Source organism: Colletotrichum lupini, chromosome 5 (genome assembly GCF_023278565.1).
Source record: "Colletotrichum lupini chromosome 5, complete sequence".
NCBI lineage: Eukaryota > Fungi > Ascomycota > Sordariomycetes > Glomerellales > Glomerellaceae > Colletotrichum > Colletotrichum lupini.
In genome coordinates this window covers 943,771-961,962 of record NC_064678.1, presented here as the reverse complement: position 1 = coordinate 961,962, position 18,192 = coordinate 943,771, and the positions used below count along the sequence as shown (strand labels likewise).

At 26.7% G+C, this 18,192-nt stretch overlaps 1 protein-coding gene across 1 annotated transcript; it reads right to left on the bottom strand.

The window, feature by feature from the left end:
- CLUP02_09706 (uncharacterized protein) lies at positions 1–1,824 on the bottom strand (the record flags this gene model as incomplete). The annotated part of the gene is made up of 2 exons (XM_049288684.1): positions 1–951; positions 1,003–1,824. The coding sequence occupies 2 exons, from the start codon at positions 1,822–1,824 to the stop codon at positions 1–3; spliced, it is 1,773 nt and encodes a 590-aa protein (XP_049145828.1).
- Between the last annotated feature and the right edge of the window lie 16,368 nt (positions 1,825–18,192).

Sequence of the window (18,192 nt, the reverse complement as noted above, 5' to 3'; positions counted from 1 at the left end):
CTAGAACCAGTGGAACTCTCCCAATGGAGGCAACATATACTCCACATCTCTGGAGTTAAGAATAGAGGTGCAGTTCTCCTTATCAGCCGGAATGGTTGGCTTACATGCCGACTCACAGACAGTACCACTCTCAGGCAGCTTGCCCTCGTAAAAGTAGTCCCTAACGATCTTGACAAGACAAGCGCTTGGGTTAGATGTCGCGCCATGTCCGGAAGTCTCTTGAATCACCACAGCCGAGCCAGGATGTCCCTTCTGAACGTGCAGGGCGTTTCTGAGAGGAGTGATTGGATCGTAACGGCTAGAGGTGATCAAGAGCGGTGCAGCGGGAGCCTTGGAGTCGTTGGCGTTGGCGGCAGGGCTTGTGAAAGGTCCCGTGAACGCGTACGGCGGGCGCATCTTACGCCCGGCACAGGAGATTGGGACTGCTCCGGTTACAGCAGTTCCAGTCGTCTCGGATTGGTTCTTCAACTCCTTAAGCAAGTTTTCGTAGAAGGAGATATTGCGATTAACCACGTCATCCACGATGTCTGTGCATAGAACGCTAGATAAGACATCGGAGTCCCAATTGTACTGAGGAAGCTCATCGTTCTCCAAGTCGCAGACAAGCTTGATGGACTCGGGGGTTAGGAAGTTTGCGAGAATAGATGAGTTGCCCTTCAGAAGTGCGCTGAGGCCCAGAGCAAGTGGCTCGAACGAGACCAAGGGAGTGTACATGGCTGAGAAGATTGCCTGGCGGATGACTGGGGATGTGAGAACACCCGGGCGGTCGTTGTAGGCGAAGGAGACGGGGCTGGTATCCATCTCATCGAGAAAGTCGGCGACACGGGCTTTGACATCTGAGCCGGACTTGTCAGATGACTGGAAAAGGGGACAGTCTTCCTTGGATTCAAAGCAAACAGCGTAGAATTGATCAACGATCTTCTCCACGTCGTTGATATTGTTTCGGAAGGTCTATGAGATTGATTAACATGGGGATACACTCAAGAGGTGAGATAAACTTACACCAGCAGCCCAGTCGTCGCCGTCAACGACAGCATCAATCCAAATCCTGCCAATGCGCTCAGGAAACATTGACGCAGAGGTCTTGCCCAGGTAGGTCCCGTATGAAATCCCAATGTACTGCAGGCGGGCTGCCTCAGCATCCTTTGGTTTGACCCTTCCCGACTCCTTCCAGCGCAGGTCGTCGATGCGGTCAATGATCTCCACCATATCACAGGCAACGGACGCGGTGTTCATGTGACCCCAGATACTATCAACGCCATTCTCTTCACAAAGAGCACTCTGAGCATTGGCGTCGGCCCAATGATAGCCAAGAGCGTCATCAATCGGGGGTAGAATGGAGTCGCGCTCCTGGGAAAGCCTGCGGGCGAACTGGTCTCCCTTGAAGCAGTCGGCGCGAGGCGTACTTGTGTTGACACCACGAGGATCAAATGAAATGATCTCATAGTTGCGGTCTTGACCAAGGACCTTTTGCAAGGTGGGTCCAAAGGAGTAAGCAAAACCGGTGCCAGAACCGCTTGGACCGCCGGGGTTGATAAGAATACTGCCAGCGAAGGACGGGCCGTCATTCGGAACTGTGGCCGGGAGCTTGAGGATGCCAATGGAAGCAGTGCTGTTCTTCGTTGGATTTGACCAGTCGAGTGGGACTTCGAGTCGCGCGCATTGAAAGCCATCACCACAGTCGTAGTATTGCAGGTCTCTCGTTGGTTTTGTGTCGACCCAGCTAAAGGCTTTGGTGGAATTTGTGCTTCTTGTAGCCAAGGGGAGAGTGACCGCTTGACTGAGGCCAAACAAAGATCTGGCCAAGAGGAGAGAAGACACCATCGTGACAAGAGTGACTGATCTTCTACTAGAGTTTTTCCACTGTATAGATGTCCGAAGTTCAGAAAGATATTGTTGGATTACGAGGCAGAAAAGGGGCCCTATTAGGTAGTTAGGTAGGGGTGGTAGGTAGGCAGTCTGGACCCGTGCAGACGGACCCTTCTACCTACCTATACCTACTAAGGGACCGCGGGCTCTGCCTACGATCTTCCCCTCCTATATAGACGTAATAAACCTATACTAACCTATTGACCTAGTTATAACCAAAAGGTCTAACCTACTTACGTATATATTAATACTAATTAGTAATTAAATTATATATATATTTCTATTATAAGTTAATAAGGATATAATTATAAAAAAGATAGCCTCGACTTATTTTACTAGCTATTTTAACTTATTAACTTAGTTCTATTTATTTAATTAATAATAAGTAGCTTAGTTTATATTACCTTAACTCTCTTTTATTATTACTAATTAATAACTAATTAACTAATTATAGGCTATTAAGGACGCGCTTTATTACGTACGATCTTTTTTATTAAGACTATTATTATAAAAAGATTAACTATTTTATTATTATTATTAACCTCGCCTCTATTATTAATATTATCTTTATTAGTTTTATTATTATTACTAACTTCCTTTTAATTAAGCTGCTTATAGAGGAATTTATTTTAAATATATTATAACTAAGCGCTATTTTAAACTAATAATAAGTAAGAGGAGATTAATTATTAAGAGATTAATCTAACGATCGCTAGCGTACTAACGCTTAGTAATAATAAGACTTTTAGAATTATAAATACGTTAATAATAAATCTCTTATTAATAGTAAAGTGTTTTAAAATATTAAAAAAAAAAGATCTTAATAATAATAGTAATAAGGATCTATTTTATATTATTAATAAATCTACTTCTTTTTAACCTAATAGAAGCTCTAAAACTAGATTAATAAAAATAAAGTACGAAAAGTATTAAAAGAAATTACTAATTAATAACTAACGGAATCCTTTATTTATTACTAGAAGTACGGTTATAAAAGGCTTTTTTTCCTTTTTTATAACCTTTTACTAATTTTAATAACCTTCTATTTATATACTTTATTAAAAGAGTAGAATTTTTTAATTAATAATAGTAGCCTGCTTATTATTATTAAAACGATCGCTATAACTAACCTATTACTCCTTTTAACCTAACTAACGTTATATTATAATTATAATATAATAATTACTTTTTATAGTAATTCTTTATTATATAACTTACTTTATAAATATATTATAATAACTACTAGCCCTAGTAATAAGTAAAAAGGGTCTAACGATTAGTTAATATTACTTCTAGCCTACTTATACTCTTAAATTATAAAACTATACCTAATTCTAATTTACTAATAGGACTACGTTAACTTAACTTAATAAGGCTTATTTAATATTATACTTATTTTTATAAATAATAAAAAGCTTAATACTTTTATTTTCTATATAATAAAATATTATTATCGAGATAGCTTAATAAGTAAGGAGCTATAAAAAGACTTTAAAACTAACTTTTAAAATTAAGAAGTAGGGGACTTTTTAAAAATAAAAAGTGCAATTCTTAAGAAGTTAAGAAACTTTTTTATAAATAACGGTATTAATTTAATAATTAAAGATCGTAGTTAAATAATAAAAAAGATCGCTAGTGCCCTTAATACTTAATACTTCCCTATTTAGACTTTTAAAAAGATCGTAGCTTATTATAGCCGTATTAAATATTTTAATATATTATATTATAATCCTTACTTCTTTTACTTACTACTCCCGTAGCTAATAAATACTAACAATTTCATTTAATAAGTTAAAAAGATAATAAGGGAATCTATATAACCCTAACTTACTTAATTTTAATAATTAAAATTCTAATTTTAGCCTTATTATTAACTAACTAACTTATTACTTTTTTAAGAAGAAGAAGAAAAAGAATTAAAAAATAAAGTTATTATTACTTAATAACGAAATCTATCCCGTTAAATATTATACTTCGATATAAAAACTAAAAAAGAAATTATACTTAATACCCGCTAATTAATTAATTTTACTAAGCTCTATAATAATAAGAATAAGTATAGTAGCGAGAAGTATAATATTTTTAATAAAAAGCTTCGGATTTTTAAAATATTATACTAACGGGTAAGAATTAGTAAATAATACTATTCTAATACTTTCTTAAATATACTTAAAAAAAGGGCGTTAACTTTTTATTTTAATTAACTTAGTAATACTTCTAACTTACTTAGTTTTAATATAATATACTAAAGGACTTAAAAATACTTCGAGCTACTTATAAGCTATTAAAACTACCTCGCTAAGCTCTATAACCTCTATTAATACTTTATAATTTATAAAAACTTAAGTAAGTTGAACTAATAAATTTTATAAGTATTAATTAACTATATTATAAACTTTTACGAGGTACTAGCTACTTAAAAATCTATTTTTAATATAAATAACTAACTCTTTTATTACGTAAGTAGTATATTAAAATATAAACTTACTATACTTAACCTAGTACTTATATTTACTAATATCTACTACTAGCTTAGTATTTTAATTAATATTATAAAAAGAGAGCATAACCGTAATAAGTAATAATAATATTTCTAAAATAGTACTTATAATAAAGAGGTCCATACTACTTATTAAACCGACCGTATTTATAATAGCTCTAGTAAAAAGACCCGATTTAATAAGTAGAATTAATATAGCTACGGTATTACTAGTAAAAAGTATTTTATCTATTATAAAACTAGCTATTAATTAACTAAGTACTTAGAAAAAGAGCGACGTTAAGTATATAAAAAGTAAAAAAATAATAATAAAAAAAATAAGAGATCTATACTAAGCTTATACCTATAGTTCCTCGCTTTTTATAAAAGAACCGCCCCTATTAATAATAATAATAATAATAATAATATTATAATTTAATATTTTAATAGCCTCGACTTTAATTATAAAGATAACTACGAGGACGAAGTCTAGATCTTAATAATATACTTTATAATTATTATTAGTAATAAAACCCTTATAAATATCCTTATTACTTAGGTAATAGAGCATAGCCTTATTAATATTACTTTTATTAACGAGTTAACTAAGCTTATAGAACTAGCGACCTCTTTTTTATTAAATAAGAGGTACTTATTAAAGGACTTTTAAAATATTATACTTAATACCGGCGCTACGGAATTCTTAACTACGGGCTACCCTTAACTCTTTATATTATAATAATAATAACCCGAAATTATTTTTAATATTGTTAAAACTAACGAGGTAAGTATTTAATTTAGTAATAATAAACCTATGAAGTTATTAGGATTTATAGTTATTAATACCCTATTTAGTAATATTACTTTTTATATTTTACTAACTAATACTCCTTTTTTATATTACTTAAGGGATATAAATAAGCTAGGAGTATACTTTAATAATATTAATAACCTACTAGTTAAGGGAGATATTATAGTACTTATTATTTATAAATAGGGATACCCTTAGCTTTTACTCTTTAATAATAAGAAAGCTATTATTAATTACTTAATAAAGGGCGAATTATATTACTTATATTAGTACTTTAGCTACCCTTTAGTTCCTTATTTCCTAAAGCTATTTTAGTAATTTAGTAATAAAATAGAAATTATAGCCCTCGAGAAGCTTACGAAGATTTATTAATAATACTAATTTAATACTATTACCCCTAGCCGATTTAAATTTACCTTATGAGATAATTACGATTTTAATTATAAAGTCGTAATTAACGTAATATATTTAATAAATTATAAGGGTACTAACTAACTAGTACTTTATATTATTAATATTACTATTTCTTTTTAAGTAGTAAGGTTCCTCGCGGATATAATTACGAAGTATACTTAGGAAGCTTTTTAACTATATTAGATCGACGTTTACCTCGGTCTACTAGACTAAATTATTATAAATACTAATAAGAACTTTAGTATTATAAAGTTTAAATCTTTTATTAAATTTATATTTATTAAAGTTAAGGAAGTACTTATTAAAGCTTATAATAGTATTAATAAGGTTAAAAAATATTATATAATATTTAAAAGGGTATACGATATTATTTAAAATAAGTACTTATTAATAAGTATAGAGGTTATACTTTAGGCCGTAATTAAAGTAGTTAATAATATAATTAGCCTAAATAGCCTCGTTCTTATACTCCTCGTCTTCAGAGCTTTTTTATATACTTTTAATAAATTTTTACTATTACTAAATATTACTTAACGTATAGAAGTAGTTAAGAAAGTAATACGAGAAGTTTATAGACTTTATATTAATAAGTAAGTAAGCGAGGTATTAGCTATTTAAAATAAACTAAATATGTTTTATATTATTAATTTATTACTATAGTTAAATATTAAAGTCTAGCGAGAAGGTAAGGGATAAAAAGGCCTATTTAAGCTCGTTTTAATAAATAATACTACTTATGCTTTTAGGACTAATAAAGAGAAGGGTAATTAAATTTACTTAGTTTAGCCTTAAATATAGGGATATAAGGATATTTAAGTCTCGATTTATTAATAAAATTAAGAACCTAAGACTTAACTTTATTAAAAAATCTTATTTAGTTATATAAGGGTATAATAATAAGGAAAAGAAAGAGATCCTTACGTAGTTATTAATAATTTAAAAAACTAGTTAATAACTAATCCTCGCCCTAGCCCCGACCCTAATCTAAGAAAGCTACGTCGTTTAGCTACGAGATATTACTTAAATATATATATAATTAAACTAACTTCTTTATTATAAGGTTTTTATTTAATTACTAGCTTAAACCCGTTATTTATACCCTAAGGGTACTATTTTATATATTATATAGCTACTATACGGTCTTATAAAATCTAGTACTTATTAATAAGTAATATATAATAAATATTATTTAAAAATACTCTAAATAATAATATTTACGTTCGATCTATACTTACTAATCTTAATAAGAAAAAGCGGATTATTTAGTATTATTAATATATAGACCGATAATACTATTAAACTATTAAATAAGACTTTTAATTAAAAAAAAAAAACCGAGCTTAAGTATATTAAGCTACTAACTAAACTAAAATAATAATTATTAACTAACGAGCCGCTTATTTTTAATAGTAGGATTATCTTACTAAAAGGTATTAATATAGTACTTAAATAAAAAAACTAAAGGAAAAAACTTAAATAAGTTAACCCTTTAGTATTAAACGCTAAATAATAATTCGTTAAGTAGCGAGCTTAAAGTATTTATATTATATTAACTTACTAATTAAAAATAGCTTTTAATATATTATTTACTACTTAATACTAAGCAAATCCGTCGTTTATTAACTATACTATACTAAACCGTTATATTAAATAATAAATAAATTACTTAGACCGAGGGCTTATATTCGTATTATTAAATCTAACTATAACTAAACTCTTCGTTTTTATGAATAGGTTATTTATAAATAACGCTAATTATACTTTATAACTAGGTTATATTATTATTTTTATAAATGAAAAATAGATTAACGAGAGCTTTATAATTAATAATAATATTATTTATTATAGCTTTATAAAAAGTAAAAGGATTACTTAGAGCGTATTAATATTCAAGGTTTATAGAATAGTTATAAGCGTTAACGTTACTTATTATTACGGAAGTAACTTTGTTTACCTTATTATTCGCCTTATTATCAATATTACGTAAGCAAACTATATACTATATTAATCTATGATTTCTGTAGATTATTATAGGTGTTGATTATGTAAGTAATACTGCTTATATAAGCTTACGTAAGCAATGGAAAGTACTGGAAGGTAACTGAATAATTTGGAATTTACTCGAGGCAGAATTACGTACTACGATTACGTATTTACTTACGTATACGCTTATTAATTATATTATAATTAATAAGCAATAGAATATTCTAGTAGGAGGGTTTTATGCCTATATATAGGCGTGTATTTACCTACCTAGACCTTTCGTTAAGTAAGTAACTTCTTATATAGTAATTTAACTATATTACTCTCTTTACTATAAAAACCTCTTTTATATACACTTATTTCCCCTATATTTATATATTCTTATTTCTATATAAATATTTACTTTTTATATTCTTTATAAGAATATCCCGTATTACCTTGTTAAAGTTATACGTACTAGAGGTTATAAGCCTAGTTATTATATAATTAAGGTTTTATTTACTTAAGTAAATACTATTTACTTATCCGAGCTCTTCTATTTTTATTTACCTATATTATACCTATTATTATTTAGGTATATGCCTTTACTTAATATATATATATTTATATATCGAGATACCTTACTCCGCTTAAAATCACTTTTTCAAATTAGAAAATTCAAAATCGACCTTTATATTTAATAAAGGATTTATATATATAAAAAAGTAAATAAAGTATAAGCCCTTTTTATACTATATACTTACTTTTATTAAATATTTATTTATAAAAAAAAGAAATCAAAATAGACTTCTTCTTATATATATTTTTAAACTTAAAATAAGTCTATTTTTAAGCTTAAAAACAAGCTCGAATTCTAAGCTTAAAGTAAGCTTATTTATACTAAGAATTATATTAATATATATTTATATTATATATATTCTAAAATATATATAATAGCGGATATTATTAAGGTAATTATAGGCTGCCTTATGCCTAAAAATCAACACCTAAAAAGTAGTTAAAATTAGACTACTTAGCTTTTTACTCTTTATATTTATCTTCGACTTTTAAAATTAAATACCTATTTCAAAGTTAGAAATAAATATAAAAATATTACTAAAGAGTAAAAAACCTAATCCTTATTATTAATAAGGTAAAATATTTAACCTAAGCCTTCTTTACTTATTTTTAATTAAATTAATTTAAAAGAGGCTCTTAATACTTTTAAAGCATCCTATAAGAGTATAGGACCAGTTCTACGTTACTAATTATACTTCGAATTCTACGCTATTAAATTAGAGCATTTTAATAGCTTAAATAAGTTTATTAGCTTATTTAAAAGCTATATTTCTAAATTAAAAAGCGTAGGAGCTATTATTAAGGATATAAACTAAAAAACGGTCTTTGTATTAGCCCTAACTAATATCTTTCCGATTTAGGCTAATTATTAAAAGTCTAATTTAAGATTTAAAGAGCCCCCTATTTTAAAAGCTCGTATTACGGATATATTAAATAAAAATAGGAGAGAAATCGATACTCTTATATTTAATAATATTATTAAGAGTAATAAATACTCTCGAAATAAGTATAATAAGTCTAAGACTTATTATAAGCAAAATACTAACTTAAATACTAACCTAAATAAGTCCTTAAATTACCTAAATAAGCCCTTAAATAAGCCCTTATATTAACCTAAACTAAACTAACCCCAAAACTAGCCCCGAAACTAACTAAACTAGCCTAACTTTTTTATAAAAAACTAACGTTTATATAGAGATTTAAACCCTTAGCCCTTATAATTAAGGAATTATATAGTTAGTAGTTCTAACTACTATACTATAGACCTACTTAATGAAAGTTATTAACCTTTTCTCCCTTATATATTACCTAACTTAACTCTAAATAATAATTTAAGCCTTTTAGGAAAAGATATTAATAATTCGGCTAATATAGGTATAAATATAACTAAAAAGTAGTTATATAATACGGGTTTAATAGTCTATATTACTAATAGTATGGATTTATTTAAAAATTTCGATAATAAGGACGATTTACCCCCTATTCGAACCGGAGCTAGCCTGGTATACCCACAGGGTATTAAGGACTTAATTTTACCTATCTATTTACAAAGTAAAATTATACTTATAAAATTAAAAAATACCTTATATATTCCAAAATTCCTACTTAATATCTTTTTTAATATATTATACTATAAAAATAGTAGATATATTGAAAAGAACTATTTAGTAGATTCTAAGGGTAATATATTTACTTATTTAGATTTTAAAAAGTATGGATCTTTCTTTAATATTACTTAGAAAAATCAAAGGCCTATTATAGGGTACTAATAAAATAATTTAGACCCTAAAAGTCAGTATTTAGATCTAAAAAATATTTTAGAATCCATTCAAAATTCTCTTTATAATATTATTATTAATAATAGTAATATAGAGAAAAATACTAATTATTTATCTAGAAATTCTCTAGCACGTATAGCTTTAACGAGGTAATGCGGGATATTCTTATAAAGAATATAAAAAGTGAATATTCATATAGAAGCAAGAATATATGAATATAGGGGAAATAAGCGTATATAAAAGAGGTTTTTGTAATAAAGAGAGTAATATAGTTGAATTACTATATGAGAAGTTGCTTGCTTAACGAAAGGTCTAGGTAGGCAAATACACGCCTATATATAGGCATAAAAACCTCCTACTAGAATATTCCATTGCTTATTAATTATGATATAATTAATAAGCGTATACGTAAGTGAATGCGTAATCGTAGTACGTAATTCCGCCTCGAGTAAATTCCAGATTATTCAGTTACCTTCCAGTACTTTCCATTGCTCACGTAAGCTTATATAAGCAGTATTGCTTACATAATCAATACCTATAATAATCTACAGAAATCGTAGATTAATATGGTATATAGTTTGCTTACGTAATATTGATAATAAGGCGAATAATAAGGTAAACAAAGTTACCTTCGTAACAAATTCAGATAATTAGGCCTATTTAATTACCTAGGAATAGCACAAAAAATTAGGTTATCCTTTTTACCCTTATTTATTAAAAACCGCAAAAATAACTAAGGGAATTCTTTTAAATAAATTAAAGGAAAAAGACCTAAATTACCCGAGCTGTACTATAGCTAAGTTAACTAGGTAATAGCTTAAAATTAACTATAATCGGGCATTATTTCCACTAGAAAGGGTCTATATTAATATAATTAAAATTACCCCTATTATTATTAGTAGAAATAATTACGCTATTCCGTTTAAAGATAATTTTACTAGTTTTCGAGATATTGAATTCTTAAAAACTAAAAAGAATATAATTAATATTCTCAAAAACAAACTAGAATTTTATTTTAACTAGTTTAATTCCTACCCTAAGTATATACGCTTAGATAATGGTACGGAATTTAATATAGGGGAATTATTACCCTATATTAACGAAAAAGGTATTATTTTAGAGCCTTTAACGCCCTATACGCCCGAGCAAAATAGTATAGCCAAAAGGACTAATAAGGCCCTTATCGAAAAGGCTAGAACTATTCTATTAGCGGAAAAATTACCCCTATATTTATAGGACGTAATTTTGAAAGAATTAACTAAATTAGTTAATTTTACCGCTAATATACGCCTTAAAAAGACCCCTATAGAGGCTTTTCTCGATTATTCCTTTTTAAAAAGAAATAATAAGCTAGATTTATCTAATCTAAAGAAAATCGGCTCTAGGGTACTTATTTATTACCCTACTCAAAAGCGAGTCACTTCGAATAAAATATATACCTATACTTAAAATAGTATATATTTAAGAAAAGAAGGTAATAATATATATATTATATATTGCCCTTTTAATCCTTTTTAATCTCGATTATTACGGACTTCGTATATTCGATTTATTTAAAATAATAAAATAGAGGGGGTAAAAAGCGTAAATGCTTTTTTATATTTTAAAAACTTTAATAAAATCGAAGATATTTAGGAAATACTTTCTAAAATAGAGGTATTAATTCCTAAATTATCTGAGGAAGAAAACTCTAAATATAAAGATTTTACTTAGAGTATTACCCTACCTCTAGAGCTTAATATACTAAAATAAGCTCTAAATAGCTTAGAAAATTAGAATAGTTAAAAGCTATATATTCTAAGCTAAAGGTTATTATTAAAAAGGGTATTGTATTACCTATAGACCCAAATAAGGTCTATAAAGCTAATAAAAATCCACTATTTACTAGATAGGTCTTTAAACGAAAAATCAATATTAATACTAGTAATATTAATAAATATAAGGCCCGATTAGTAGTTAGAGGCTTCGAATAATAATATAGAGTCGATTATTTCTAAACTTTTGCTTCGAGAAGTAATCTTACTACTTATAGAGTACTTATAGCCCTATTTACCCCTTTAAACTAATATATATACTAAATTAGCGTTATTAGTGCCTTTTTAAATAGGGATTTATTAGAAGAGGTATATATAGACCCTTTTAATATACTTTTAACTAAACTTTTTGAAAAATACCCTAATTTAAATACTATAAATTAGGATAAATTAAAAAATTAATTATTATAGCTTTTAAAAGCCTTATATAGGCTTAAATAAAGCCCTAGATAATGGTAACTAAAGCTGAAGTCTATTTTTAATAAAATAGGCTTTTTATTTCTAAGATCCGACGAGGCTACTTATTTTAACTAGGATTTCAAAAATCCTGCTTGTATTATTACCCATGTTAACGATTTCCTTATATTTAATAAAAATATTAAATATATAAAGGAAATTAAGGGTAAAATATCGAAATATATCGATATTAAAGACCTAGGCAAAGCCTCGAATTTCCTAAGCATCAAAATCACTAGAGATCGGTCTAATAAGACTATTTCTCTCTCTCAAAGTTATTATATTAAGGAAATTCTTAATAATAATAGTTTTTTAGAAACTAAAATTACTAATATACTTATAAATCCGGGTATATTAAATAGTGATTTAGGAAACGAAAAAGACGACTATTTACCTCTAAAAGAGCTATTAAAGACTTATTAATACTTAGTAAGATCTTAAATATATACTATAGTTATAACTAGGGCTAATTTAGCTTTTTTAGTCTCTTTTATCTCCTAATACCTCTATAAGCCTACTATTTACCTACTTAAGGTAGTAAAAGGTATTTATAGATACCTTAGTAGCACTATTTATTATAATATGACTTATAATAGTAATATTAGGCTTATAGAATTAGTAGGCTATATTAATTCTAACTAGGCCGGGTATAAAAGTACTAGAAAATTAACTTCTAAGTACTTATTTATATTAAATAGAGGTCCGATTAGCTAGAAGTTTAAAAAATAGTTTACTATAGTACTTTTTATTATAGAGGCTGAATTTAATAGACTTTAGGAAGCTATTTAGGAAGCTATTTAGCTTTAGAATTTATTATTAGAAATAGGTTATTAAATTAAACCTATTATTATTAAAACCGATAATAATAGGGTATTATCTTTTGCTTATAATCCTAAATATTACTAAAGGATTAAGCATACTGCCCTTTATTATTATTATACTCGATAGGAAGTAAAAAAAGGGAATATTAAAGTAGAATATCTCCCTTCTATTATAATACCTACCGATAGGTTAATAAAACCCTTACCTCGGGTTAAATATAAGGAATTCGTTAAGCTAATAGGCTTAAACGATCTTAATAACCCTATTTAACTTATATTATACCCCTAATATAAGTATTTATTTTCCTTATATTTTTATAAATGTTTTAAGGAAAATACTCTAGGGTACTAAAGAATTGTTCTAGGGTACCAAAAAGCTATTCTAGGGTACTAGAAATCTACTCTAGGGTACTTAGTTAGCTATTTTAACATAGCTAATAAGGCAAAAGAGGGAGTATTATGAAGGTAACTTTATTTACCTTATTATTCGCCTTATTATTAATACTACGTAAGCAAACTATATACTATATTAATCTACGATTTCTATAGATTATTATAAGTATTGATTATGTAAGCAATACTGCTTATATAAGCTTACGTAAGCAATAGAAAGTACTGGAAGGTAAATAAATAATTTAGAATTTACTTAAGGCAGAATTACGTACTACGATTACGTATTTATTTACGTATACGCTTATTAATTATATTATAATTAATAAGTAATAAAATATTCTAGTAAGAGGTTTTTATACTTATATATAGGCGTGTATTTACCTACCTAGACCTTTTTATAAGAGATTAGGCTATAAGTACTTAACTAGCGAGGCTATAATATAAGTATAAGTATATTATAAAACTAAAGCTTATAAAGTCCTTTATAAGGGCTCTACTTCTTAAAAAGTTCTTTTATAATACGATCTATATATTAGTCGCTAAGTTATTAGCGTCCTATTACTAATTATATCCCGAATTTATTATAATTACTCCCCCCTTACGTAACTTTAATCCCTAAAGTTATTACGTAATATTTTTTTTAACGCTAATAATAAAGCTATTAACGTCGTTATTCGTAATAAATTCCATAAGGCGTTAATAATATCCTTTCTTACCTAGGAATAAGGCATTACTCTTATTTCCTTATTTAATAAATACTTTATTATTATTATTTAGTAATAGCGCGCCGACTAGTTACTAAGTTAGTAATATATATTCGTAGTAAAGTATTCTAATTGTTGTAATATATAAGAGCCTACCTAACCTCGCGGTTATTATTATTATTAAGCTATTAAGTATAATAAAAGATTTTTCCCCCGTTACTAGTCGCATATATACTTTTTCTTCTCTCCTTTTATTTAGCAACCGTTTTATAAATTCTTTCCTATATAACTATACTTTTCTTTTTATAATATTCTAATTCCGTATTATTTCTTAATTACGACTCTCTCGTTATACTATTACTAAGTATCCGCTAAAATATTTACTATTCTTTTATCCCTATTAACTACGGCGAATAGTCGCCGAATCTTCCTTAGCTACTTATAGTAATCGATAAAAAAGAGCGTTAACTAGTAGGCTTTCCCCTAGCCTATAGCTTTACCTTAGAAGTCCCTTAATAAGGGAGCTATAGTAATAGCCGGGGTTAACCTTAAGTAGGTTACGAGCTTAGTATTAATAATATTTATCTTAGAGTATATATTTATATTAACTTCTACTAGCCTTTTAATAATACCTCGTAGAACTATTACCCTATTTTTTATAATTATTTTTATTAATACTCTCTTAATACTTAGTATAAGTATATTAAGTATATTACTTATATTTACTCGTTTTTTAATAAGTTAACTTTTATAACTCTTAGCTTAGTAATAACCCGTTAGATAGTTACTAACGTTAGCTTCGATTAGGGGTACGTTAGCTTATCGTTACCCCTACTTCTTAACTTATTCTTTTAGTACTTATTAAATATATAGCCTATTTTATTATATATAAAGTACTTAATATTATTATTATAACGCTTTTATAATAGCTCGGTATGAGTACTCTTATTATATAGCTTTTATAATATTACTTTTAGTAAGTCCCTAGAGCCTAGCCCCTTAGAGCTCTCCTTACTCTTTTCTTTATAAAAGGGGGATATTTAACGCAGTTATTTTAATAATAAATATAGCCTCTTTTTATTATCCTTTTATAATTAGTCGCTACCCTTTTATTAATTTAATAACTATAGTTTATTAACTTCGTAAGTTATATTACGTACTTTTTTAACTAAAACCCTATAATAAATTAAATCGTCCTATAACTAAGATAGTAATCTAAAAAAGAACTAGTATACCTCTATTTTTAAATTCTTTATATTTTTTATACTTAGGTTATAATAAATTACTAATTACTTAATAAAGAACTAAGTAGGGGTCTAGCCCTTTTTTAGCCTTTTTATCCTTAGCTTTTTATAATATTCCCGTTCTTAAGTCTCGGGGTCTATATATTATTAATAAATAAACGCTAAGAAGTTACCTTAAGAGAGGGGATCCTAGAGGCTCTTTTCGTAATTATATTATTACGTTTATAATAATAAGGATATTTTAAATAGGGCCTATTTAATATGCTATTTTATAGTGCTTTTTACGTAAAGCTTATTACTTATTTTTATAATAATAATTTAATTTATTACTTAGGTACTCGTAAACTCTTTTCTAATTAGTTTATAATTATAAAAAAGAGGCTTTTTATATTCTTATTAATTTAGATACGTTACTAGTTACTTAATAAGCTATTAAACGAGCTCTTTATATTAACGCCGTTTTTAATTTTAATTTTTAATTATTATTTTTATTATTTTATAAAAGTAGGTTATTATTAGGCTTATAAGGTCTATTAAACTAGCTATCTTAGTACTACTCGCGCTTTTATACGCACTTTAATTTTGTATATTTAGTAATTAGTTACTAATAAACGCCCTATTTATAACGGATAAGGTCTTTAGGGTATTAATAAAGTAATTAGCCCGTAAGGGTAATCTACTCCGATTATCTTTTTTATTTAGCTTTTTTATAAACGTTAGTATTTAAATAGGACTCGCTCTATAATAGGCTCGTTTTTTTAAATAGAATAGGGTTAAGTAGTTAATTTTAAATAGTTATAGCTCGTTAGCGCTAACGGCTCTTTACTAATAGCTAAGTATTATTTTATTAACGTTCTATTCGTTTTTATAATTTATTATTACTTATATTAATTATTTTATAAAAATAAAAGCTTTAGAATTATAAGAGATTAAGTTATAAATACTTAATTAGCGAGGCTATAATATAAGTATAAGTATATTATAAAACTAAAGCTTATAGAGTTTTTTATAAGGGCTCTACTTCTTAGAAAGTTCTTTTATAATACGATCCGTATATTAATTACTAAGTTATTAGTATCCTATTACTAGCCGCATCCCGAATCTATTATACTTTCGTTAAGTAAATAACTTCTTATATAGTAATTTAACTATATTACTCTCTTTATTATAAAAACCTCTTTTATATACGGTTATTTCCCTTATATTTATATATTCTTGCTTCTATATAAATATTTACTTTTTATATTCTTTATAAGAATATCCCGCATTACCTCGTTAAAGCTATACGTATTAAAATTACTTAATAAAAAGTAAGCTTAAATAGCTATACTAGAGATTTAAGTACTTATTAATTACGAAGCTATATAACTTTTTAAAATAATTAAGTAATAATAATATCGAAATAGGGGCGCTAGAGTAATTAATAAAAGTATATTATTAATACTAAATAAATACGCAGAGCCTATATAAATTTAAATTTAAATTATGCAATAAGCTTAATTTTAATTAAGAAATCGTTATTAATATTCTTTATTTAAATAGTTAGCTAGTCCTATATATAATTAATATAGCTATATTCTTTTAAGTAGGGTAATTCTTTTAGGATTTATAAATAAAAATAGTATAAGTAGCTCTATAAAGAGGATAGATCGAGATATATTAAGGACCGCTAAATAGTATTAAAACCGATATTAATATTAGTCTTAAATTAGTAAAGTTTAAAAAAAAAATTAGCTTATAGTATATAACTAAAAGTCGTACCCGTTAAAGCGTACTATAATATTTAAAAAGTAAAAAGGGTATATTAATAATTAAAAAGGGCGTTTAGAATTATTAAAGAGGAAGATCCTAATTTTATTAACGATAAATACCTCTAAATAGTACTTAAATACTATAATAATACTATAGGACCTAACGGGCTTATATTAATACTATTAATATTTAGAGTATATTTAAAAACGACCTTAGCCTCGTTATTATTACTAAATATAAGCTAACGAGCCTAAGTAGTTAAAAAAGTAATATAAGTACTACGCGAAGTAAGTATAAAAAAATAAGTTAATAAGGTAATTATTATATAAAATAAGCCTAATATAGGGGATAATTTAAATATATTACTAAATTTAGATATATAAATATAGTACGAAATTATTTAATAATAAGCTAGGTTATATAAATTAATTTTTATTAACGAGCGATTTTACGTAATTATAAAGGATCGTAACTAGCCCCTCGAGGTATTAATTACGGTAATTAAATCATATTATATAAATCTTAATAAGGTAATTTCTAATTTAAAAAAAAAAAGAGCTAAGGGAAACTATATAACTTATAATAAAAGTATAAGAAATTATTTTTAATAAGATCGTCGTAATAATATTAATAAATAATAAAAAAAAGGAAATTACTAAAAGAGTACTAGTATTACTAACGAGACGTTATAAAAAGCTATAATAATAAGCCTTAATACGGTAATTTATTATTAATAACGAAATAATTGATACTTTTTATATAATAAAAAAGAAAGCCGATTTCGAGCTAATAATTAAACTATATAAAAAAAGCGTAATTATAATTATTAAAAAGCTATATAAAAAGTTAAATCTTATCGAAATAAATACTTTTTATAATCGAGGGGTTTATTAATTTATCTTCTATAACTTAAAGAAGTATATAAACCTTTATATATTTAAATTATAAATAGTTCATAAGATTAAAAAGAAAAGAATACCCTAGTTATATAAGAAATCTAAGTATATAATCTAGGAGTACGATAACGTTAAAAAAATAACGCTATTTATATAATTACTTATTATATAATGCTATAGCTAACGGTTAATAATAATATTAATAATATTATTATAGAAA